Here is a 27,353-nt window from a genome sequence, read left to right on the forward strand (position 1 = left end):
AAGGTTTATCTGCAGGTTAGACTGAACCCAGTCTGAGCTTTTATTCTGATTTGTTCGCAGGGAGGTTATGCAATGATGAGCATTCATATTGATTTGCTTGTAGGTTGCTTGTAGTCTTCTCACATATCATTTGTTCACCCCACACTTTTCATTGCACTTCCCCATCACTTTCTAACTGCAAAAAGTCCATGGGGCCCTCCAGACTGGAATTCTATGGTGGGTGTATTTGGAAAAACAACAGTAAAAACAACAGTACATCACACAGCAATAGTACATTAGTGGTGGATATATTCTGTGTTATTGGCTGTTCTGAGATATTTCCTTGATGCCATCATATTATTGTTGCCCAGGGGAGGTGGTATAGTGCAGCAGAAGGGGCAAAAAATAAAGCTTGGGACAGTTGTGGTATTAAAGGTTACAGAATTTCATCAGGAAGTTCCAGAATGTGCACCAATTGGAAATGAAGCAGTATGATTGTCCTGAAACCCTTGTAAGCATAAACTGTAGACTCAGCTGGAGAGAGAGAGAGGGAAAAAAAGCCATTTTCCATAGTGTTTCCCCCCCCTTTTGTTATAATGATTTTTAATTTATGATTTATTTATAGAGGGTTTTTTTGCTGTGTGTAGATCAACCCAAGTAATTGAAAGCAGGATCGCATGTGGCCACCTCAGTAGTATCATGAGACCATATTTTCATGAATCCACCATAAAAAGGATGCCTGGAGGGCCTCTGGTGCTTTTCTTTTTTAATGGAGTTGTGCTGGGGGACAGAGCACTTTAATCCAATTAATCCTTCCTGCAAAACACTGCCAGTCTGGGGGCACCCACAGTGAATCAGCTGGTGCAGAGACATAGAGTAACTCTGTCCAGAAGAACTCAGTCGGAAGAAGGACAAGTCAGAGCGATGTATACTACAAAGGTGTGGCTGTAGATTTAATGGGGGCATGGATATATACAAGTAGCCAACACTGGATTGGGAAGAGCTAAGCTCTTTTGAGGGTGGATAATAATGCTGTGTCTCTGCACCAGGAGCAAATAAAGGAGCTGATTGGTGCAAATGCACTCAGTCCAGAGCAGGTGCATCAACTCTTAGCGGTGGAGGTGTCTTGGGTTCCCTTAAAACCTGCTGGCACAGGGCTAGGTCTCTTCAAGGGGGCAGAGAAGACCCATCGCCAAGCTGAGCACAGTGCAGTTCAGTGGCTGGCTCCTCCTCAGAATGAGAGAGGAAGCCACTCAATGCTGGGCTCTGTGCTTGGCTTCCTCTCGATGTGACATCACACTTGTGTCACGTGCATTACCTCACACATGATGTCACACACACATGCCACATGCCAGCCCCCCAGTCTTGGGTGCAAGACAGTGCCTCTGATGCAAAGAAAACTGAGTGGAAAGAGGCAAAGTCAAAACGAAGCATCATGCAGAGATGCAAAAGGCATTATCTGTGGATGGGCGCTTTGGGTGCACATCTACTGTTTTTTCTCACGCTGTGTTAGTTGTTTGCTACTTTGTGCCATTCCTGGCATGCAGTTTGGGAGTTAAAATTGTAGCTGCAACTCCTAGTAAAATGCACTGTAGTGGCACGTGGCCCTGCTGCTGCTCCGTGGGTGTGAAAAGCACCAGTGGGACTAGCAGCTCTTGCTTGAAGTAGCCAAGCAACACCAAGTGAAGAAAAGTTGCCTACCCGACAACCACATCCTTTCCTCAGCCTTTGCTCCTTGTCAAGCAACAGCAAAGCCTGTGAGCATTTGTCATAAACACCCGGGAAGCTGATAAGTATTTCCGTAGAACGCAAAAGCCGCTGCGCCACCAGCGTATCTGTTTTGCAATCTACTCATCAGCAGAAAAAGTCCCATAACTAGGTCAGCAAGCATCCAGGTTGCCGATTTCCCATCTGTGTCCATGAGTCGTACTGACCTCAGCAATGGAAGTGAATGAGGAAGCCTCAGCTTGGCTGGAGCTTGTTCTGTGAACGTATATGGAGCTCCATAGATTGTTGGATCAGGGTGATGGGGTCTAAAACAGGAGTAGGAAACCTTAGGTCCAGGGGTCTGAGGGCGTCTCTAGCTGGCCCTCAAAACTCTCTATAGGCCATACATCTCCCTGGCTTCACACCTGAATGCTTTGCCTGGCTGAAATGTGTTCTTCAACTTTGGTTACTTGGCTTGCTGGAAGATAGTGAGGGTTGTGTGAGTGTATGTAGAAACTAGCCTAGGGTATGGAGGTAAAATTTACGCTTGCTGTTCCACCCACTTTTGCCTCCGGCTCTGCCCACCAATGGCATGTGGCCCTTGGAAGGTTGCCCAGAATGGAATGTGGCCCTAGGGCTCAATATCTTTCCCCACCCTTGTCTAAATGGTTTTTAAGATTACTCACATCTATAGATGGATGGTACATATATAGTACATACGAATCTGCACACTTCTGGTCTGTTCAATCCTTCTGAGAAGCTACACTTTTAAAAAACTCTTAGGAAACCTAAGAAACTTGTGGGTGTGATACAGTCAGGTCAGGGATGGGAAGTGATGGCTGTTGGACTCCAAATTCCATCACTCCCAACTGGCATGGCCAATGGCTATGGATGACAGGAGTTGTAGTTCAACAAATACCCAGAGGCCTGCTGGTCCCCTTCCCCAACTTAGAGGGAATGAGTTGATGGGAGCATTTCTGAAAAGCTCTTACCAACAGTCAACATTTGTAAAGATGTACACCCACACAGTGAGAGGCACATTGTGCCTTGGTACCTAAAAACAGAGTTTTGAACATGATAAAGGTTTGCTAGATTGAAGTAACTGATGATATCACATATCCTGGTACTATAAACACGTTTGAGGGTTGAGCATTCGTAAGATCAAACTTGACTGTGATCCTGATTCAGAATTTATCACTTTGGAAATTCTTGCAGTCACTTTCTCTCTCTCTCTTTCTCCTGGTCTCTTTCTTTCGTTGCTGCTGAAATTCCAGATTTCTTGGCCGATATGCATTGTCTTTCCAGCATGACTCAAGAGCTATGCTGCTGTTGTTTTACATAGGCATTATCCATAACTAGCTTAGTGTTACAAGAAATTCTCCCATGAGCAGACTAGAACAGGTCTAGTTAGTCAGCATCATGAAGTATCATGGGCTGAAGATCCTCAAGGTGTTAAACCTCAGCTCCTGTGCGTAACAAACTACTGTTGCGGTTTCCCACCTTTTAGACTCACTGAAGCTTGACTCAGCAGAGAGCAGCACTAAGCTGGCATGGTGGCAAGGCACAGTCTTTCCCCCTTTTTTGCATTAGGGTCATCAATTGAGGAAAGGCTTGCAAATAGCCACTGGCTTGGTTGGTTCCCCATGGCAAAGAAGAATGGTCTCCAGATCTGATTGTTGCAATGCATTCTCCATAAAGCTACCCTTAACACTAAACATCAGTGGTGGGGAACCTCAGGGCCACAGACCCTTCCCTACTGCACTTCCTAGTTTGCACACCCTTTGAGTGTTCTTTGCTCGGCTAGAAAGTGTCCTTGAACTCTGATAACACTTCTTGTTTGCCTGGATGGAAGATAAAGGTGCCTAGGTTGCTGCTGCTGCTGCTGCTGTTAACCTGCCCTTCACTCTGATCATCCTTCACCTAGTGATCAGAAAATTCTATTCATGTATGCCACAACAGCAGCCCAAATCATAAATGCTCAGAAATGCAAGGAGGGTCTAATACCAACAAAGGAGGAATGGCAGACAAAACTGGTGGAATATGCAGAAATGGCCAGATTAACTAACAGAATAAGAGATCAGGAAGAAAGGCTCTTTAAGGAAGATTGGAAAAATATAGGTAGGTTATCTTAAAAAAAAAACCCATTGTAAGCAAATTAAGACGTTAGCACTTTTAGAGTAAATTCAGCAGTATAGGATTAACTGAGAGAAACTTAGAAGTAAAAGACCAGGGACTGATTAGAATAAACAGTGGAAAAGGGTAACTAAAGCAAACCATGGAGGGGGTGGAGGGGAAGTCGATGTCAAGTGTATGATATGTGATTTAGTGATTGTAAAAGTTTGCAAAATTAAAAAAAATCTCATAAATATTAAGAGGGGGGGAGGAAGAGAAATGGATGTTGGAAGCAAAGCTCTGTTAGGAAGAGAAACAGAATTTGTTGTTCTCTTTCTTTCTTTGGCTGGGTTTCTGACAGGCAGAAATTCAGCAGGTGAGGAGGATGTGAGTCATTGAAATTAATGTGCATTGCTAACTTGGATTCATAAATTTCCTTGGGACTACTCTATGAGTATGACCAGCATTGGAAACAACCCAGTGTAATGGATTGCTTTGAAGTCATTTCATTCTGCACCAGGTAAAGTAATTTTTACCCCCCCCCTCATTTCCCCTCCCCTAGATTTGTCTCTTATTTTGCCCAACCAAAGGTGGTAACGCTATTTGGATACCACCCAATGGAGATAAATTGACCCATTATATTTGTATAAACTTGCAAACAAAAGCCCTCTGAAACATGAAGCAAAATTCTACAGAGGGTTATTTTTCGCTCTATAGGACGCACTTTCCCCCCTCCAACATTAAGGGGAAATGTGTGTGCGTCCTATGGAGCGAATGCAGGCTCCTTGGCTTCAGCGATAGCAACGCGAAGCCTCTGAAGCGCAGAGGGAGCGCTCCCAGTTCCACCAGGAGATGCTGGGGACTGAACCTGATGCCTTCTGCATGCTAAGCAGTTGTTCTGTCACTGAGCTATGGCCCTAGCTCACAATATTGCTGTCAGGATAAAATGGAGAAGGTGGAGGCTGAAGTGTGTATGCTCTGTGGAGGAAAGGTGGGATAGAAGTATAAGAAGGAATAAAGTATGGAAACTAGCCTATAAGTGAATAAACGACAGTATATTTTTAACTTACTCTCCTAATAATTTGTATATAAATTATAAAAGTGCTGTATAAATTTTGTTAAATAAAAAGAGGAAATGTTCAAACTTTCAAACGGTATGTTATGCCTGGGCCTTCACTGCTGAAACTCCCAACAGCATTTTCATGCTCACAAACACCTGATGAAGGAACCATTGTGACATAACCCATTCAAGCAGAGTGAAGGGGCAACAGGCTGTCAACAGTGGCAGTAGTTGGGGGGGGGGCTCCGATCTATTGAAAAGCCACAGAAAGTCTTTTCCTACTGCCTGAGGAATTAATCCCTTATTTAAGGTCCATAATTGCTGGATCGATTTAACAGGACTGGAGCTAACATTTGCTTGGATTTGGCACCATTGATAAGGAACTGCCTGCTGCGTCCTCCGCTCTGATGTCACCCTGGTCTTTGGGCCTCCAGCACCTACTTCAGCATGTCCAACCCATCTAAGAGGCGTATGATACTGGTGTTCCACTGGGTTAGGAAGAAGCCCCTGACAGAGAAGCCGTGCTCCACCATCTCGGCCAGACCTTCTGCCTCTGCACCGGCTTGCAACACTCCTCACATTTCACCCTACTTCACCAGGAGCAAGACACAACACGCTCCGCTCAGGAGGTCCAGCAGGCGCAAGGTGCTGCGATTGGCGAATCTCACCGACCCCAAGTTTTTAAGATCCATCATTGGCAGCGTTGGCCGGAAGAGAGCCCGCAGGCGTGGCAAGCAAAAGAAGACTCCAGCGGAAACAGGAAAAGGGGTGAGGGCTAGGCTAGAGGCAAGAAGGCTCCAAAGCTATTTGCAGGGTGGGATTGCTTTGGAAGATGCCTTCTCACAATCTCTACCCTTGAACCACGTAAGCACATAAGAAATGCTTGCTGGATGAGGCCACATTGGCCAGTCTAGCCCAGCACCCTGTTCTCACAGTGGCCAGCCAGAGGCCTGTGGAAACAAGAGCATTCTGTATTCCCTTCCTGCATCTTCCAGCAACTACTGTTCACAAACGTTACTGCCACTGACTGTGGAGGTAGAGCATAGCCATCGTGCCTAGTGGCCATTGATAGCCTTTCCTGCATAAAACCATCCAAGTTGGTGGCTGTCACAGCTTTCTGTGGGATTGAGCTTCCAGAGGGGTAGCTGAGCATGCCTGCTGCAGGAAAAACAGGCATTAAAAGCACATTTCTCCCAAAGAATTCCTGGGAATTGCGGTTTGTAAAGGGTGCTACAAATTGTACCTGTGCGGTAGAAGGGTAATCTACAGTTCCCAGGATTCTTACAGGGGAGAAGTGATAATGCTTTTAATGTATGGTGTGTACACAGCCTCAAATTAGCTCCACCAGCTCTGTAATACTAGAGCAAAGATTATAATGCATATTGTTGCTGTTGTCCTTTTATAAATATTATAAAACCCATTCCTGCAAGCCATGTAGTCTGGAATAAACTCAGTCACCCCTCCCATCATTAATTGTTTCTACTAGGTGGGGAGGGGTGTTGGATCTGCTTCCCTGCCTTGAAGAAAGGCGCAGGTCAGATGTGTGCCCAGACCTGGCCACGCTTCGCAAGAGAGGTGTGGTGGTTCAAGGTGGCCACGCTGCCTGCAACTTGCACTCCTTCCTGACGTGTCTTCCCCAAACCCCTTCTTCCAGGGGCTGTGTTGAAGTTTTCCATCACGTGGAACACAAACTGGCGGAACTACCTCGAGGCTCAGGCAGTGGTGGAAACCCTCCTCAAGCATGAGACGCCAGAGAGCCTCTTGCAATACGAAGGGATCAAAGCAGCTGTGGAGTCTCTCCTACCATACACGGCACTTCCAGAGGCTGGGCCGGTTACTGCAGGCCTCCATGTTCCTTGATTTCATGTGACAAAACATGAAGTTGCCTGACGCCGCCAAGTGGGACAGGGAGATGGACACGTGATGAGCTTTATTTATTTATTTATTTATTATTAATTTTATTGAGTACAAATCAGAAAAAATACAAATATACAAAAAAAGGAAAATACATGTAACCAATAAAAAATTAGAAAACATTTTACCTTTTCTGATATTTACAATTATTTGCACCTCTACAAAACAATATTCACAATAAAGAAAAGAAATGAAAGGTAAAATATAAAAGAAAAGAACAGGAAGATAAAGAAAAGGAAGAAATAAGATCAAGAATGAGAATTTTAAAAGTAGATAAGTCTTCACTATACACAGCCATTTCCAATCTATATTTATGTTCAATTATGTATTTTCATCATTAATGTCTCGCTTCGTATTTTTTTTCTCCCTTAATAGGTCACATGCTGTAAAATTTATGTTTTTCTCACCCTTACATGGGTTTTGGATATACCATATTTTTCGCTCTATAGGACGCACTTTTCCCCCTCCAAAATTAAGGAGAAATGTGTGTGTGTCCTATGGAGCGAATGCAGGCTCCTTGGCTTCAGCGATAGCAACGCGAAGCCTCCGAAGCGCAGAGGGAGCGCTCCCTCCACGCTCCGGAGGCTTCACATTGCTTTCCCTGAGGCCTGGAGAGCGAGAGGGGTTGGTGCGCACCAACCCCTCTCGCTCTCCAGGCTTCAGGGATAGCCACCTGAAGCCTCCGGAGCGCAGCGGGAACTCGCGCTGCGCTCCGGAGACTTCAGGTTCCTTTCAGGAACCCGAAGCCTGCGGAGCACAGCGGGAACTCACTCTGTGCTCCGAAGGCTTCAGGGATCTTTGAGGCTGGCAGTGGGGGAAAGCAGCGCTCCCCCCCCCGCCAACCACAAAGAGCAGGTTGAAAGGAACCCAAAGCCTCCGGAGCCCAGCGGGAACTCCTGCCGTTGTCCTGAGGGTTCAGATTGCCTTCACTGAAGCCTGGAGAGCGAGAGGGGTCAGCGCACAGTGACCCCTCTCACTCTCCAGGCTTCCAAGGTAGCCATCTGAAGCCTCCACAGCGCAGCGGGAACCCCCGATGCGCTCTGGAGGCTTCGGATGAACGCAGCTTGAACGCACAGAACGCACCTTGTTTTAGAGGGGGAGAACAAGAAAAAAACAAATCTCCCCCTCTCTGTGCAGCGCCCCTTCAGCAAAGTGGCAGGAGAAATGGAAGGGCGCTGAGCAGAGAGGGGGAGATTTTTTTTGCCTTGTTCTCCACCTCTAAAACAACGTGCGTCTTATGGTCGGGTATGTCCTATAGAGCGAAAAATATGGTATTTGCTTCAAGCTTTGCTGGCTCTTTAGTGTGTGTGTACTTATTTATCTGTTAACATATTATTGGACCACATTTTCATCATAAGGCAAAATGCACCATAGAGATTAAAATGAATTTAAATACAACAAACTTAAACAACAAAACAAAACAGCTGATCAATCAAAATGCCACAAAGCACTGCAAACTATTCAAAAGCGATTGGTCTAATAGAACTAATATAGCTCATTTCACTGTGAAACAAACTATCTTTATTACATCAATTGCATTTGCCTAGGAGGACAAAGTAAACATGAGCCATTTAGCAGTACTCATTTTAAATTCATTTTTTAAATCTCACATTTAACAAAGGAGAAAAAAGAAAAATGGATAAGAATGCAATTTAGCTGTTGCAATTTTTTTAGCAGCGATGACCAGATTTAATCATGGTTGTGTGTGCTTGGTATAAACATCAGAGTGGATCTCCCCCCCCCCCAGCTGTTTAGTTGCCATTATCATTCATATCAATCATCAGCTACTGTACTTGATGCCCTCTAGATTGGTTGATAGGGTAACCATTTATTTCCACACATCCTTGTTTTGGATCTGTTATCAAGATACGTGAGGGATCACCACGTTTGGAATACTGTGTACAGTTCTGGTTGCCTTCCCTCAAACAGGTCATGGTAGAGTTGCAAAAGGATCAGAAAACAGCAACCACAATGGCCAAGATGATGGGGCGACTCCCCTGTGGAGTTGCAACATTTGAGACTTCTGGGTTTAGAGAAAACGTGAGCAAGAAGTGACGGGATCAAAGTTTGTAAAACCATGCATGGCACAGAGAAAGTGAAAATAAAAAAGTTCCTTCCAGTAGCACCTTAAAGACCAACTAAGTTAGTTCTTGGTATGAGCTTTTGTGTGCATGCACACTTCTTCAGATACACTGAAATAGAAGTTGCCAGATCCTTCTAACAGAGAAAGTGGACAGAGAAAAATTGTTCTCCTCTTTTAATGCCAGAAGCTGTGGACATCCAATGGAAATAAATGTTCAGGGCAGATTAAAAGAAAAGTCCTTCACAGTGCACAGTTGGGAACAATTTGCATGGCTTTAAAAGAGGATTCAGCAAATTCATGGAAGAGAAGGCTATCAATGTCTACTAGCCAGGATGGTTATGCTTTGCTTTTGTGGTTGAAGGGATCAATGAATCTGGATACTAGTTACTAGAATCCACATGAGCGAAGAATGCTTTTGTGTTTGGGTCATAGCTGTCAATGTTTCCCTTTTTTTAATGGAAACTCCCTTATTTCAAATAGGATTCCTCGCAAGAAAAGGGAAAAGACAGCTATGGCTTGGGTCCTTCTTGATGGTTTCCCATTGGTACACCTGGTGGGCCACTATGAGAACAGGATGCCCGACTAGGTAGGTCATTGGCCTGATCCAGTTGGCTCTTCTTATATTCTTATGCCCCCAGCATCCACGTGCAGGATATGAGAGTCAGGATGGGGGCGATAACGCTACCTGCTTGTGATTTTATTTAGATACCATGAAGAAGAGATTGATCACCAATGTTGATCAATCAACCCTGACTGAGTCAAATGGAGGGCCCCATCTTGGAAAAGGCTGCCATAAATAAGGAGGGGGAGGGGAAACAGAATCCAGGCAAACTTAGCAAATTCACATTTTCTGAAACCATATGACCTCTGAAACACAGCCATTCTTTGAAATTCTCCACATTTTGTCATGCAGCTCTTTGGGCAAGTAATGTGTTCCAAATTGCAGACACCAGGGTAAAGTGTACATAATTTTTTTTTTAGTGAAAATTGTGAAGATGCACTACATTGGGGGAAATTGCTCTGCAAAAATGTGTACATTAAATGTCATACAAATATGAATGTACTAGGAGCGATTCATACTAAAATGCCAACAAATTTTCACAAGGACTTAACAAAAATTGCAAACTGATGTGGAAATGTGGAGAATTTAGTGTTGGATGGGAAAAATGAGAAACTGAACCCAAAATTGACAGACTTGCCCGTCCTTAGTCACCGATGCTTTCTTTCTTTGAAGCCAGGAAGAGGTTGGGGTGTGCGTGAAGAGGAAAGAAAAAAAAAAAGTCTGTCTATGATAGGGGGAAAAGGTGGGGGGTGGGCAGAAGAATAAAGTTGCTGGAGGAGGAACTTGTGACAACCCATGGAAGCGAATGGCAAACGATGAATTCAGGAAATGACTTTGTTGTCGCTGTTGTTGTGGAAGAGGAGTGTGAACAAATGGAAGATGAGTTTCCTCCCCAGGAAGAGGTGGGCAGGCACACACACACACACACACACACACACAGAGAGAGAGAGAGAGAGAGAGAGAGAGAGAGAGAGAGAGAGCACTTGTTGCTCTCTTGCGCAGAGTAAGTAGCGAGGTGGTTTTCAAGAGGCTCAGAGACGCAAGAATTCAGGAGGTAGAGACACATGGACTCTGGTGAGCCTTATCCATCCACAACCCCAAGACCTGCTGGCTTCACCATGAAAGCCTTCACAAGCTTGGTGGCAGTGTTCGTTATCGCACAGCTCGTTGGGACAGTGCTTTTTGGCTTATATCTTCACATGAAGGTGGACAAGGTAAGGCTGCTTCCTCGTTTGCTCTGGTGTCACTCTGTAGGACAGTGAAGGGCCAAATTGAGAAGGAAGGGTTTTCACAAGTGTGAGAACAACTTCAGGGTTTACTGCTTCAGACCATGGTTGTCAAGACTTCCAAGTTGTAGGATCTGCGGTCTTTTTTTAAACCAGCAAATTGAGATCCAGAGGGAAACAAATAGCAGGCAGATACGATAGATGTACGTATATATATAAAAGTTTTGCATTATGTAGAGAAAGTCAATAGAGAGATTCCCCCCCCCCCTCATTCTTTCTCATAATGCTGGAATCCAGCCAAGGACCAAGGTGAGAGTCAAGATAGATAATAGGATATCTTCATGTGTAGCTAATTTGGGGCAATTTGCTGCTGAAAAAATGCTATGATGTCATTACCTCACCTCAGAAAGGATGTTGTAGAGCTGGTAAAATGTTCAGAAAAGGGCAGTCAAAAGAACCAAGGAGGTGGTATGATTCTCCTCTGAGAAAAGGTTACAACATTTGAAGCTTTTTAGTTTTGAAAAAAATATGACTAAGAGGAGAAGTGATAGAGATATAAAGAATTAAGCATGGTGCAGAAAAAGTGAAGAGGCAGAATGTTTCTCTAGCCCTCATGCTAGAATTTAGACAGGGGGCAGGCGGGTGTGGGGGACTCCCTGGTCCTGAATGAGGTAACTGTGCCCCTGAAGGACCAGGTGCACAGTCTCGGGGTTATTTTGGACTCACAGCTGTCCATGGAGGCAAAGTTCAATTCTGTGTCCAGGGCAGCTGTCTACCAGTTCGATCTGGTATGCAGGCTGAGACCGTACCTGCCTGCAGACTGTCTTGCCAGAGTGGTGCATGCTCTGGTTATCTCCCGCTTGGGCTACTGCAATGCGCTCTATGTGGGGCAACCTTTGAAGGTGACCCAGAAAATACAACTAATCCAGAATGCGGCAGCTAGACTGGTGATTGGGAACAGCCACTTAGACCATATAACACTGGTCCTAAAAGACCTACATTGGCTCCCAGTTCGTTTCCGAGCACAATTCAAAGTGTTGGCGCTGACCTTTAAAGCCCTAAACAGCCTCAGCCCAGTATACCAGAAGGAACGTCTCCACCCCCATTGTTCAACCCAGACACTAAGATCCAGCTCCGATGGCCTTCTGGTGGTTCCCTCACTCCAAGAAGTGAGATTATAGAGAACCAGACAGAGGGCCTTCTCGGTAGTGGCACCCGCCCTGTGGAACGCCCGCCCATCAGATGTCAAGGAAATAAATAACTATCCAACTTTTAGAAGACATCTGAAGGCAGCTCTGCTTGGGGAAATTTTTAATGTTTGAAGTTTTATTCTGTTTTTAAGGTTCTGTTGAAAGCCGCCCAGAGTGGCTGGGGAAACCCAGCCAGATGGGCAGGGAGGGAATGAATGAATGAATGAATGAATGAATATGAATGTTGGGATGATTCAGGAGAGACAAAGTCCTCCTTCACATAGTCAAAACTATTGAATTCACTCCCTCAATAATGTAGTGATGTTGCTAGCTTGGGTGTTTTTAAAGATGATCAGACAAATTCATGAGGCTTCAGTGGCTATTAGCCATACTTACTTACTTACTTACTTACTTAGTTAGTTAGTTAGTTAGTTAGCTAGCTAGCTAGTTAACTAGTTTATTTAAAGAGTTTTAATCATTGGCATTTCTTCCTTCTTAAAATAATAATTTTTATTTCTTTGCCGCAGAAGCAAACTAACACATAACCATGTAAGCAGTAACAGAAGCACAGATGGCACATTTTTGGTTATAGACATGTTATAGACATGCTGTTACATTTAGCAAGAGTCATATGTAAGACTCTTGCTGTATGTAACTGAATATGTAAGACACGTCTATGTAGCACTGCTGCAATGAGGAGTGAGTCGCGGGAGGAGTTGCTTATATGACTCTCCCAATTTATATAATCAGAAAATGGGAAGCAGTCTGCCTCAGAACTGTCTGATTTGGCTTCACCCCAGATTGCATGTCTGGATCTGACCAGATGTTCAGAAAAAGCAACATTCCATACATTTGTAAGGTTCCCACATAGGACCCTTTGTTGATTTCCAGTGTTTTTCATTAGCATTTGTAAGCTGTGTACATAAATTAACACCATAAGGCAACAGTAAAAATTAATCATAAAACCAAATTCCCCGTTTGTGGAATGTTCTCCCTAGAGAGGCTCGCCTGGCACCATCATTACATATCTTTAGCTGCCAGGTGAAAATATTCCTCTCTACCCAGGCCTATGGCCATTAAGCAATCTATGGCCTGTTAAATACTTATGTGGAGGGGGGGCTGTTATTTATGGTTTTTATTTTATTTATTAATTTATATATCACACTATACCCAGAGGTCTCAGGGTGTTTTACAGGACAAAATCAAAATATAAAACCACAAAATATATAATAAAAATAAAAATAATGAAGGTGTCACGTGAACTTCTCTGGGGAGAACATTTCACAGACAGGGAGCCACTGCAGAGAAGGCCCTGTTCTCGTGTTGCCACCCTCCGGACCTCTTGAGGAGGAGGCACATGAAGAAGGGCCTCAAGAAGATGAACTCAGGGTCTGAGTAGGTTCATATGGAAAGAGGCGGTCCTTGAGGTATTGCAGTCCTGAGTCGTTTAAGGCTTTCAAAACCAGCACTTTGAATTGGGCCTGGAAACTAATTGGTAGCCAGTGCAGTCAGACCAGGATCGGTGTAATATGCTCCAACTGTCGTGCTCTGGTGAGCAACGTGACAGCTGAATTCTGCAGTAACTGAAGTTTCCGAATCGTCTTCAGAGGCAGCCCTACATATAACGCATTGCAGTAATCCAGCCTTGAGGTTACCGGAGCATAGACAACAGTAGTTAGGTTATTCCTGTCCAGATAGGGGTGTAGCTGGGCCACCAACCGCGGCTGACGGAAGGCACTCTGAGCCACTGATCATTTTATCTTTATGCTGTGTATTATTATGCTCTGTATTGTGCTTTTATAATTTTGCTACATAAATAATGATGGTGGGATCTTTGGATAAAGAGCAGTATATAAATAGTATAAATAAATAACGGAAAAATAATATAATCCTCAGCACTTCCTTTAAATGCCTGCTGGTATCAGAAAGTCTTTACCATGTGCCTGAACTTCAGCAAGGAGAGTGGCAGTCCAATCTGAGTTGGGAGGAAGTTCCACAAGCTTGGGGGATACAACACTTCATGCACAATGGCTATGCACCATCTCCTGCATCGGAGGGTGTGTGCCCCCCCATGCCAGTTGCTAGGAATCCTAGAATCACAGAACTGTAGAGTTGAAAGGGACCCCAGGGGTCATCTAGTCCAAACCCTTACAATGCAGGAATCCTGCCCACAGCTGTCCTTCGGTGAACGCACCCATTGTGCCCTAATGCTCACAAGTGTGGGGAGTGCTGTTGAGTGCAGGTCTCACTTTCATTTAGTTGACCAGGATGATAGACTAGGTGGGATTTTGGCCCGATCTAACAGGTTCTGCTCATGTTCTTAGCTTTAGGGTGTGTGTGTGTGGGGGGGGATTGGATAGATTAATGGGGGAAAGGAAGCATATCAATGGCTCTAACCATCACTCAGAGATTTTTGAAATATTAAGCTGTATATAAATGCTTTTAAATAGATAAATATTGAGGCCAGATTTCACACAGTGCTGAGCATGACATTTGTATTTGGGGACTAGTGATAATTTCTCTTCTTCACATTTTAATGCAAACGTGCCTCATCTGCACGTCCCAAACACATGAGCGAAATGAAACAAAGCACTCCTTCGATATTGGGCACTTTCCTGAGTTTTGTGGTGCAGTTCCTCAACCAAGCCGTCTGCACAAAAAGCAGTATATTTGAGAAAACAATGCAGAAAACTCTATTGTATTATGGGGAAATTGTTTGCAAAAACATGTACATTAGGCAAAACTGCATTTGAGAATGTGCCTGTTAGCAGAAATTTGCACTAAAATGCTTATGAATTTTCATAAAGTCTTGAAAAAAAATGCAAACTGATAAGGCAGAGGAGGAAAGGGTTAAACCCTCCCCACACTTTGCAGCTCCAAACACAATTCCTCCACACGCACACAATTCCCATTACGAGGTAAAACCTCCATGAACATGCCCCTGAATGCCAGTTCCTAGGTAGTCACAGCAGAGCAGCACAGCCGGGGGTTTGACTTCCTGCTCTTACTTGTGAGCTGTTAAGAGACATCTGGCAGGTCCTTGCTGGAAGAAGGCTAGAATAGATAGACCCTTGGTCTGATTCAACAGGGCACTTAAAAAAACAAACACACACCAAAGCATTTATTTTTTTATTTTAGGAAAGGATGTGGTACACCATTTTTCCGTCTGCGAGTGTAGGTGGAGAAGAAATCTTAGTTCGCTTCATGAGTATAGAAGTATTGCCTCTTATCTATCATAGAATTATAGAGTTGGAAGGGACCCTGAGGATCATCTGGTCCAACCCCTGAGATGCAGGAATAGGCAGCTGTTCCAAACAAGGATTGAACCTGCAACCTTGGCGTTATCAGCAAACAGGCTCTGACCAACTGAGCTATACAGCAATGGCATAATAGCGTATCAATCTACAGTGTGCCATGCGTCTGTGACTGGAATTAGCCATCCAGGGATGGAATAAGCTCTTGCCACTTTGCTTATTAGTCTATTGAATAAAAACATTATTTTGTAAAGCTGCAAAGTCTTTCTTGTATCCAGCCTTTCTTGAAACTCATATTTGTTTGTTCAGTTTCTTTGCCAAAGTGTTTGGCCAGATAAAATGATGCCCATTTTTGTACTGAACCTCCATTTTCACCTTTCCAGTCTTTTGCAATTATGGCAGGGCACTTCTGAAGACCTTCAGTAAAGACCGGTGAGAAATTAAATTGGTTTGTAGCTGAATGCAAACCTACCTTGTTTGCACTTTCTGAAACACAGTGAAACACAGCTTTCTTTCAAAACTGCATTCAAGAATGTGGCTGTTTGGAGTAATTTGCACCAAAAATGCTTAAGAATTTTCATAAAGTCTTTTTAAAAAATGCGAACTGATATGGAAATGTGAAGAACTTAAGATTAGAAAAATGAGAAAATGAAGCTGGCATCCCTATTCTTGTGTTTCTAACCCACCTCTTTCAACTCTCTCGTGTGACTCTGACGGGAGAAAGACCCACCAGGAGTTCCAAGCATCCCAAGGAAACGAGCTCTGTGTTCCAGAACATGAAGTAGTTACTTCTGTGCTCACAGGCAGAATGGCTGACTGGAACATTGGGCATCAGCAGGTGGATCATGACCAGCGGCTGGTTCACATAAATGGGGGCACTGCAGTGGCAACTGTGAGAACCCACTGGAGAAAGCAGTGGTCTGCTGCGGTAATTTTACATGCTGATTTTAATCACATTTTGGGTGGTCAAAAGACTGCTTTAAGTTCACGTACTTAAAACAAGTGCTTTACTTACCTCAAAACATGATGTGCCTGTCCTGTTGCGCTTGGGGGCTCTTTTTGCTCATTCTGCTGTTTGCAGACCACAATGTCTGCCCCAAAGTCTTACTTTGATGGTGCCATTTAGGGAAAGCTGGAGACAGAATGTGGAGAGGAGAAAAGCTTGCTCCATACAGATAAAAATATTAAACATTAAAAATATTTCTGTACCTCAGGTTACAGACGCTTCAGGTTACAGACTCTGCTAACCCAGAAATAGTACCTCGGGTTAAGAACTTTGCTTCAGGATGAGAACAGAAATCGTGCTCCGGCAGCGCAGCAGCAGCGGGAGGCCCCATTAACTAAAGTTGTGCTTCAGGTTAAGAACAGTTTCAGGTTAAGAAGGGACCTCTGGAATGAATTAAGTTCTTAACCCGTGGTACCACTGTACTATGCTTCTATCCCGTGCAAGATGAGGGGAGGGATGGGGGAGCAATTTGATTCAGTTTGCATATAAAGGCCAACCTTTGCAATTTACACTTTCTGAGACAATATGTGAAGAGGATCACAGCCGCTCTTTGAAATCTGAATTTTACAACGCAGTTCTGCAGCCCAGGTATATCTATTGAAGTGCACATCTAAATGCATATATTAGTAAAGAAAAGAAAACATACAAAAATGCATTATATGTGGGGATATTGCTGTTCAAAAAATGTGTACATTAAGCAAAGTTGCATACAAAAACTGTGCCTGAAATTCACACTAAAATTTTGATGGATTATCATGAGGACCTTTAAAAATAAATAAATTTTAGAGATTTAGAGATGTGTAGAAGTAAATGTAGGATTGGAAACACAGGGAACTGAAATCCCTAACTCAGGGAGGTTTATAAACATTGCTTATACATAATGGTGGTACAAAACAAAATGAGATGGTACAATAGTTGGACATTTCTCTGAAATAAACCAGCCACTTTCAATAGCCTGAATAAAGACTAGGGATGGATCTGTCACTTTCCGTTTTCCTGCTTTCATATTTTCCATTCTTAAAATCATATTTCTGCAGCAATTTGCAATTTGTTTTTGTTTTTTTAATCCTCATGAAAGTTCACCAGCATTTTAGGGTGAATTTATCTGAAAACACATTTTTGTATGGAATATTGACTAATGTACACATTTTAGCAAGCAATTTTCCCTATATAATTAAATGTCAGTATGTTATTTTCACTAACATCTGTATTTTTCCTGCACACTTATATTTTAAGCATTGGTTTGTCAGAGAATTGCGTCATAAATTTCAGAGAAGTGCAAATTTCAAAAGCTGGTTGTGTGTCAGAAAGTGTGGATTAGGCAGGTTCACCATCAAATATGTACTGAACTGAATTTCTTCCACCATCCCTAGTGAAGAGGTATATGTTTAGCCAGTGGCATACCATGGGTTGGCAGCATCCGGGGCAAGGCAATGATCGCTCCCTCTAACCTCCTTATGGCATTGCGTGGTAGGCAACAAGTGGACCTTGCTGTACACCTTTGGCAGCCATTCCTCATGGAGGTTCCATGCCAGTTGCCACATTCACCCTCTTCGCTTGGCAAGATCTCAGGTGGGGGGGGGGGGAGTGGTGGCTGGAGTTCCTGTCACGGAGGGTGACGGAGAACAGGCTGAGACGCCAAGTGAAGCCCTTCCTGCCTGTCTGCCTCTCCTTGGCCACACAGTCCGAGGATGGGCACTGGCAGGTCCCGGTTGAGTGGGTGACTGTCCTCTCCATTGCTTCCACCATGGGGTGTGCACCTTGCCTAAAGAGACACACTAGGAGAGAGGCCCCAGGGAAGGGCCAGCGTGGGCCAGGGCTGGGCTCTGGCCAGCAGGAGTTCCGCCCAGGAGCAAGTGTCCCTTTGCTGGCTGCATGGCGAAGAAGCCACTGCACAGCCCTGAAGGCCCAGCCCGGGCACAGCTCATGTTCCCATGGCTCCAGAATGTGGCAGCCACGTGGTCTTGGTGATGGAGCCTGTCATGGGAGCACCTGGTTAAGCCCCCTTCAGTATTCTTTGCCCGGGGCTATGACCTTCCTTGGCCCCCATGCTACTCCACTGTGTTTAGCTCCCAAGTCATTTAGGACTTGATAAATGAATCAGCCTCTCTACCCCTTTCAAAAGACATTCTGTTCTCTTACTAAATTTGCTCAGGAACAACTAATGAGGGATCATCTGGTATAAAATCTAACAAATCATTCCTCAAAACCTATAACGTATAAAAAAAGGCTGCAGATTGTTGATGAGGCAGGACTTCTCTTTGCAGAAGCCATACTAATTCTTCTGCAATAAGACTTGTTCTTCAACATGCTTAACAATTTTATCTTTAATAATATGGTTGGCATCTGTCTGTCTCAGGAGACAATTGAGGAGCGCGTCTTTGCAGTGAAGTCAAACAATTTTTAAAATAATACTTCCCAACCATTTAATAGGGGTTAAGCTACTTAACCAGCCAGCAATGTTTCTCTTTTTCTTTTAAAAACGGCGTTGTGCTGGCTACCTTCCAAGTGCAACCCTCTAATATTGATACCAATTGATTGATTGATTGATTGATTGAATGCATTTATATCCTACCTTTCCTCCCGAAGGAGCTCCAGGTGGCATGCATAGTCTCCATAACGACCCTCCCAGATAGGCTAAGCTAAGTGACTGACTCCAAGGTCACCCAATGAGCTTCATGGCTGAGTTGGGTTTTGAACCCTTGTCTCCCAGGTTCTAGTCCAACCCTGTAAGTACGGTTCCCATACCACGTGATTAGAAAATCAGCAGTTTATATTTGGGTTAAGAACTCTTGAATAGATGCCATCTGGACTCTGTGATATTTTTTTATTTTTAATCTGTCTCTGAGCCATTAAATTCCATCCTTTGCCATCTTTGTCTGCCTCAGTTCTTTAGACATCCTTCATATATATATATATATATATATATATATATATATATATATATCAGTTGAGGTGGGTGGTGTGAAAATCTAGTGAAGAAAAACTCAAAGAATTCATTCAGTTTCTCTGCAACCTCCTTATCTTCCTTTAGCATGCATTTCACTCCTTTGTCATATAACAGTCCAACTGCCTCCCTGAATGATTTCCTGTTTTTCACATATTTAAATAAATGTTTAGTGGTGGTCATTAAAAAAAAAGAAAAGAATGCTCCTTAAATTCTTTTGTTAGTTTGTTTGCCTCCTACACATCTGGGCAAGTCTAAAATCCGCAGTGCAGGGAATTATCCTCTTCGGGCCCACCAAAATGTGTGACCGAGCTTTTGAGTTCTCCAAAATTCTTTATCAGGCTGGCTGTTGAGCAAAGCAGGATTTTTGCTTATTTTTATTTTTGGCAGGTGGGGTGGGGGGTGGGAGGAAGAAACTGTCATGGTGTTATAGCCATAAAGCCCTCAATAGCTTAGGACCAGGGTACCTAAAGGACCATTTTTTACAACCCAACTCTGTCTTCATTCCTTGCTTTGACTGATGGTGAGTTCTGGAGAACTTGAAAGCATCCTCATTATTTTGTTGGCCCTTAGCAAGGAACTTCCCTACTATGGATTCCCCCCCCCCCATTCTTCTTATGTGCTAAATATGACTACTTCGGTTTCTTTTAATTTTTGCAAGTCTCCAGTTTTCTGAAGGAAGCTTTCTCCTTGCCTTCAAGCACATTGTCATCCTTTTGGATTTGATGGGATATTTCCTAATCTGTGGTTTACACAGGGGCAGCAGATCCTGATGTAGATCATTATTTCCCGCTTGTTCCTGATGTAGATCTTCACTTGCCCCTTCTTCCCTGACAGGGAGAGGGGGCACCATTTTGTGGTTAGCCTCAGGTGCCAAAATGTCTTGGGCCGGCTGTGCCCCTGCCCTACAGAAACATAGGTGCCCTGATAGCTCACATTCACCCTTAATCCAACCCTCATAAGGGTTTTGAATGTTTAAGAAAGAGAGAGAAACCCACTTCCTTTTCAGGATTTCAGTATAAACTCAAATGATTGCAGATTCATCATGAACAAGCTGTGGCCATAACCCAACGGAATCAATCATGTTCCCCTCCGACACTCCCAGTGAAATCAGAAGGGTTAAGCACACATTACTCTGAGCTGGAGTTGTAGCTATTGAAAAGGGCTGACCCTATTGTTACCCAGTTAAATCCAGAATGGTTTAAACACCGATCCCTCGCCCAAGGGAATTCTCTGGAAACCATTGCTCTGTGAGGGAAACAGGGGTCACCCCTTTTAAAGCCCTAAACGGCCTCGGTCCAGTATACCTGAAGGAGCGTCTCCACCCCCAGCGTTTTGCCCGGACACTGAGGTCCAGCGCCGAGGGCCTTCTGGCGGTTCCCTCACTGCGAGAAGCCAAGTTACAGGGAACCAGGCAGAGGGCCTTCTCGGTAGTGGCGCCCTCCCTGTGGAACGCCCTCCCATCAGATGTCAAAATGATAAACAACTACCTGACATTCAGAAGACATCTTAAGGCAGCCCTGTTCAGGGAAGTTTTTAATGTGTGACATCTTAGTGTATTTTTTGTCTTCGTGGAAGCCGCCCAGAGTGGCTGGGGAAACCCAGCCAGATGGGCGGGGTAAAAATAATGAATTATTATTATTATTATTATTATTATTATTATTATTAGATATTTATTGGGAATTTAAAGTTACAGAAAAGAGAAAAGAAAGAAAAGCAAAGAAAAAAGAGATTAAACAATACAAATCAATAAAAAGAAAATAAAAAGTACCAAACCTACAATACACCAAAATCAAAAACAAGAACAAAAAATAAATTTAAAAACAAATCCAATATTCCCATACCCTTATCTTCATTAACTTGTTTCCTTGACCTCCTCACACTTCCCTTTTTTGTATTCTAATTATTAATTATCTCAGCAAATCCTTTCCATCTTTCACTGTATTCTGTCCTTTAGTTGTCTTAATTTATTTTAGCCTTATCTTACCATAAAAAACCCTAGAACTTAAAAACTTATTTATACATAACTCCTTATAACATTTCTACTAAAGCCTAATAGTTTCATTCCAAGATTTTCCTAACAGTCGTTAATTTTGCAATATTTCTCTAAATGAATTTTTAAACTTTCTGCCAATCTTCATCCACCGTCTCTTCTTCCTGGTCTCGGGTTCTGTCAGTCCTATTTATCTGTTCCATCTAGTTCATCAACCTGGTGATCTTATGTCCGAGGCTCTTAACTCTTTTCCATGTCCCTTCTGCAGATCTTCTTCATAATTGTACCTGCACTACTACTACTACTTCTTCTTCTTCTTCTTCTTCTTCTTCTTCTTCTTCTTCTTCTTCTTCTTCTTCTTCTTCTTCTTCTTCTTCTGGACATGGTTATATAAGACTTAATTTAGCTGGCCTATTACACATCCTTTCTTAAAGGTCCATATATACCAGAAACAGAAAGTATTTCCCCAAGAAACCATGGCTGGATCTACACTGATCTATAAAAAACACTAATAAAAAGCCCTGTAATATATATCTCAGTGCAATTTCCCATTGATGCCGGTTCACAGCTGTACAGCGCCCTCTGGTGTCACGTTTTTATTTTATTTTTGTAAATATTTTTGATTAAGTTTTCCATTTCCCCCAGAATATCATTATAGCAAATATCATAATTCATCATTGCCAAATAGTCCCCCCCCCCCAGACCTCCCTCTCTGGTTTATTTTTACATAATATCAATTCCTGCTTTTTACCTTTCAATTCGCCTTTTTTATTTTTAATCTTATAATTTATGTACATTTTGTTACTTCTAAATGTTAACTCGAAACCTGCTAATGAGTTCAAATCTTTGCATTGTTTCTGTAGATAAGCCAAAAATGGTTTCAAATCTTCTTTAAATGATTTTTTGTCCTTGTTTCGTAGTCTATCAGTTAGTTTTGCCATATCGGCATATTCTGTAAGTTTTTCTTGCCATTCTTTAGTTGGTATTTTATCGCTTTTCCATCCTTGCTACAGTTGTTGCATACATAAAGAGTCTGTGTTTTTCCTTTGGCAAATCTTGACCTAAAATTCCTAACAAAAAAGCTTCTGGGATTTTAACAAGAGTTATCTTAAACATTTTTTTCATTTCATTTCCCAGTAATTTTAAACTATTTTACAATTCCACCATAGAAGGTAAAAAGTACCTTCCTTCTCTTTACACTTCCAACACTTACTGGAGCTTGCTCTATACATTTTGGCCATTTTCATTGGCATGATACTCCAACGGTACATCATTTTCATATAATTCCCTTTTAATAACATACAATCAGTAAATTTCAAATTTACTCTCCATAATTTCTCCCAGTCCTCTGTATATTATGAGCTATATCTTGTGCCCATTTGATAATTGTAGATTTTACCTCCTCATCTTTGGTCTCCCATTCTAGTAAGATATTATACATCTTTATTAATGGTTTAAATTTTTCATCTGCAATTTCTTTCTGGAATCTAGATACTGTATAACTGAAACCTTTCTTGTTATCTTCTTTACATATCTCTTTTAATTGTCGATATTACAACAAAATCTTGCACATGTTCTCTTATTTCATCAAAGTCTTTAAGTTTCCATTTTCCTTCTTTATCCTCTAACAACTCTCTATATGTAGGCCAGAGTTTTTCTCTATTTATTTTTTTGACTGTTATTATTTCTATTGGGGACAACCACCATGGTGTCTTTTGTTCTAGTAGTTCCTTATATTTTCCTCACACTTTTAAAAGTGACTTTCTAATTATATGATTCTGAAACACTTTGTGTACTTTCACTTTGTTTTGCCATAAATACGCATGCCAGCCATATCTATTATCATGTCTTTCCAAATCTAAAAGTTCTATGTTTTCTAATTTAATCCATTCCCGTATCCAAGCAGCCTCACAGTAAAGCTTAAAATCTGGAAGAGAAAATCCTCCACTTTCTTTGGTGTCTGTAAGTATTTTATATTTTATCCTCGGCCTCTTCCCTTTCCAGATAAATTTTGAAATATCTTTTTGCCATTGTTTACAGCAGGCTGCATTACTTATCACAGGAATTGTCTGAAACAAGAACAACATTTTTGGCAATACATTCATCTTAATTGCCGCAATTCTTCCTAGTAATGATAAATTCATTCTACCCCAAATTTTTTATTCCTTTTTATTTCATTCCAATATTTCTCATAATTGTCCTTATAGATATTAACATTCCTAGTAAAGAGCCAAATTCCCAAATATTTAGCTCTTTTGTGAATCTCTGTCTCTGTAATTTGTTAACTCTTTCTTATCTTTTTCTAATAATTTAGTCTTGTTTTTGTTTATTTTAAAACCAGCAACTTGCCCAAACTCCTGCATAGGGAGAGAATTTTTTGGTTTTTCCACTGTAATAATCAGGTCATCAGCATATGCTCTCAGTTTATATGAGTTTTTCCCTACCTTAATTCCTTTAGTATTTTCTTCTGCTCTTATATTTCTTGCCAAGGCCTCCAGGACTAAAATAAAAAGCAATGGTGATAGCAGACATCCTTTTCTTGTTCCCTTTTGTATTTTACATTCGCCCGTCACCACCTGATTGACAATTAATTCCGCTTTTTGATCTGAATATATTGCCTATATTCCTTTTATGAAATTTTCTCCAGAATCCATTATTTCAAGAACTTTTTTCATAAATTCCCAATAGACATTGTTAAAGGCCTTTTCTGCATCTATAAGCATAATTGCTGCTTGTTTTTCATTTCTCACCACCAGGTATTCTAAAATATCAATATTTCTCATGTTATCTTTCATTTGTCTCCCTGGAAGAAATCCTGCTTGATCATGATGAATGTATTCTTTCAAGATTATTTTCATCCTGTTAGCCATTATATGTGCAAACAATTTATAGTCCTTCTTTAATAATGAAATTGGCCTATAATTTTTTATTAAAGTTGGATCTGCCTCTTGTTTAAGAATTAATGTTATATATGCCTCTTTCCATGTCACTGGGACCTTACCAGGTCTTAAAATTTCATTCTTTACTTCCTGTAATGGTATTGATAATTGTTTATATGATATTTGATAATATTTAGCTGATAGTCCATCTGGTTCTGGCAATTTCCCAGTCGGGTGTCACATTTTTATAACACACTTTTAACATTATAACTGCCCAGTGTAGATCAGTCTCATGTCTGAAATTAGGGTGTGAAGCCACTGTAACTTACGCAGATATCTTGCCCACTATAAGCACTTCCCACCTTTGCCAAATGACCCTCCCCTCCATTAGCAGATGTTACTTAGAGACATTTCCATTGTGAAATCACTTCAAATTTGGTTGGTGCTATTAATTCACATTATGTTTTAGGGGGACAACTGTGGTTCAGTGGTTGAGCATCTGCTTTGCATGCAAAAGGTCTCAGGGTCTGGGTAGCAGCCGTGTTGCTGATCACCAGATTTTGGAAGAGGCTGGAAGGGGCAAATCTTGTGTCATGGTACTGAAAGGTGTGGCAGATTGCTTTAAAAGAAAAACTTAAGAATAAGCTAAAAAAGCCACAGACAAATTCTTGGCAGAATGGTACTGTTTTATTAAACATGAACAAGACAGACAACAGAGGACTTCCTGCAACATGTGAAATCCTTTGGCTGGTTTGATTTGTGAGATTGTACTATTTTTATTTCATTGGATTGGATAATCTGGACTCTCTTTTTTGTGTTCTACATAATGGCTTCATTCTGTGCCATATAATAGTTACTAAGGGGGAAGGACTATTTATTTTGTTGTATATGTGTTGTTGTTTAAGCTGTAAGAAGAAAAGCAATTCCCAGCACCTCCAGATAATGCTGGAAAAGTCCCCTGCCTGGAATTGTGGAGAATTGATTGCAGATAGATCAGGGATGGAAATCTTTGCTGGCTTCTTATCTTACCAGATTCTTATGTCCCCACCCCTTCTGGGCCAATGTTAACAGATGGATGGGGCATCCCACCTGTCAGTCACCTGATGCCACTACAGCACCAGGCAATGTTGGACTTTGAAGCTCCAGTTGTCAGGATTTCAAAACAAAGTGTGGGACAGTTTAAAAGCCCTTTTACAAATACCCTGCTGCTCTTAGAACCTAAAAAAAGGAGTCTCAAAGAGCTGTGCTGGTCTGTTTGCAAAAGGGCTTTCAGACAGCCCTGCGCAGCTCTTTGAACATTTGGTTGTCAGAGCTTCAAAGAGCCGATCTGGGACAGAAAGTTTCAATGGGAAACTTTCCCATCTGGAGCAAGGCAAGGAAATGCACCTGATCTCATGTACAGCCTCATGCGTAGGGTATGTGGGTGTGGTTTGCCCCAAATGGCCTCACTGGTCAAAGGGGCAAGCTCCGTGGGCCTGCCCCTGAGCTAAATGGATCAGCATTCCTATGTCCTTGGAACGCGTTTTTTCCCTGAGTCACCGAGGCTAACAGATTAATAACCAAGATAAATTTGTATACATTTGCAGCGAAAGGACAAATTTTATTTTTAAATGTTGTTGGGATCCAACTCCCACCAGCTCCCACTAGCATGGTAATTGATGAGGGGTGATAGGCGTTGTACCCCAATGAGAGCCAGAGGTTCCCCATCTGTGTTTTAGAGTCTAAAAATTGATGGTGCCTGTGTGTTGCATCTGGTGCCATCTTCAGCTGCAATCCTATACCTACCAACGTAAAAAGTGCCTTCTGGATCAGGCCAATGGATCATCTAACCCACCACCTTCTTCTCACAGTGACCAACCAGATGCCTGCATGAAGCTTATAAGCAGAATATAAGCTCAAAAGTGCTCCCCCCTCCTGTGGTTTCCAGAAACTGGTATTCAAAAGCAGCACTGCTTCCATCTGTGGAGGCAGAACATAGCCTAGCCATGGTGGCCATTGATGGCTTTCTCCTCCATTGATCTGTCTAATCCTTTTTCAAATACATAGATAGATAATTTATTACGGTCAGAGACCAGCTTATAAAACACACTTGGGGGTACAATCCTAAAAGGAAAGCAAACATTTAAAACAATGTACAATAATAAATTTAAAATTTATAAATGAGATAAGCGTATAGACACTTAAAACTTTAAGATAAACTATTGCAGAGAGCTGAGTCACCCATGGAACCGAGTTTGGGGATTTTCTTAACGAACTAGTTTGGGTCGGGGGATGGTCTGCGCCTACAGATCTGTACACAGAATCTGACGACCATCTGGGTCGTCTTATGATCTTTGCCTAACAGGAAAAGGTCAATTTTTTGCTTTTCTGGGAGGTCAGCGAGCCTCACCAGCAGGGGATCAATGTTCTCATTACGTGCCTCTTCATAAAAGGGACATCTAAAGAACAAGTGCTCTGGGCTTCCCATCTCCCCCAATGAACAGGTGCAAAGTCTCTGAGCATATGGGACTTTTTAAAAGGATCCTTCCAGGACCGGCGAGGGCAGAGCCGAGCTTCTGGTGAGTGTAAAGGCCCTTCTCGCATTTTTGGATACGAGAAAGAAGAGATATGCTGCTGGTGCGGCTATATATCTCTTGATTTCTCCAATTTTATAGTCGGGGTACCTTGAGCAGTCCTGTTGTCTCTCGGTGTCTATGATTCTTTGCCTGATCGTAGCTTTTGCCTGGCCCAAACCCAGACTTAGAAGGGCTTGAGGGGCAAAGACCAGTTTCTGAAGGGTGTTCAGGACTGCAGTCTGCCAGCCTGACTGGAACTGGTCACAGAGGATCAGTGGAGCTATTCCTCGAGGGAGCAGATTCAATGTCGGCCATTTTTAGATTGATGTTAGGCAGATATAAGTCTCCACTCTCATCATCCCCGTTTCTAGTCTAACCCATGCGTTTGAAACACATCTAGGGACTTGGAGGAGAGCTCTAAAGAGTTTGGATTGAACTCTCTCAAGGAGAAGGAGAAAGCAGAGGAAGGAGGGCCCAGAAAGGATCAGTAAAGGAGCTGTGCCAACATTTTGGCCTTGTATAATTTTAGAGCCGTGAGGACAAAAAATCCCCCTTGTGCTCTGAAAAATTAAAGGATACAGTTTGTGTTTCCCCCCGCTGAGCTCCCGATGGAGTTTATGTGTAGTTTGTTGGTTCCTGAGGCCTGTACCACCATTCCTAGATACTTATAATTTGTGACTTGTTCTAATTTATGGCCTTGGAGTTCCCAGCTTCTAAGCTTTGGTTCCCCCCCCCCCCCCGAAGTGAGTATCTTGGTCTTTTGATAGTTGATTTTGAGACATTCAGTTTCACAGTATGCTGCGAGCTTTCTTAGTGCTCTTTTGAGTCCAATGGGGGTTCCAGAGAAAATTACTGCATCATCGGCATATGACAGGACCGAGCTATG

At 42.5% G+C, this 27,353-nt stretch overlaps 1 protein-coding gene across 1 annotated transcript in view; it reads left to right on the forward strand.

The window, feature by feature from the left end:
• Nucleotides 1–10,234: 10,234 nt before the first annotated feature.
• The window catches only part of CD40LG (CD40 ligand), a 29,455-nt gene continuing 12,336 nt past the window's right edge, over nt 10,235–27,353 (forward strand). Inside the window, exon 1 of the mRNA XM_083486616.1 lies at nt 10,235–10,631. Within this exon, the coding sequence (XP_083342742.1) occupies nt 10,482–10,631 (150 nt within the window). The 5' untranslated portion in view covers nt 10,235–10,481. The remainder of the gene's footprint in view (nt 10,632–27,353) is intronic.

Source organism: Podarcis liolepis (genome assembly GCF_965112155.1).
Source record: "Podarcis liolepis genome assembly, chromosome: Z".
Classification (NCBI taxonomy): domain Eukaryota; kingdom Metazoa; phylum Chordata; class Lepidosauria; order Squamata; family Lacertidae; genus Podarcis; species Podarcis liolepis.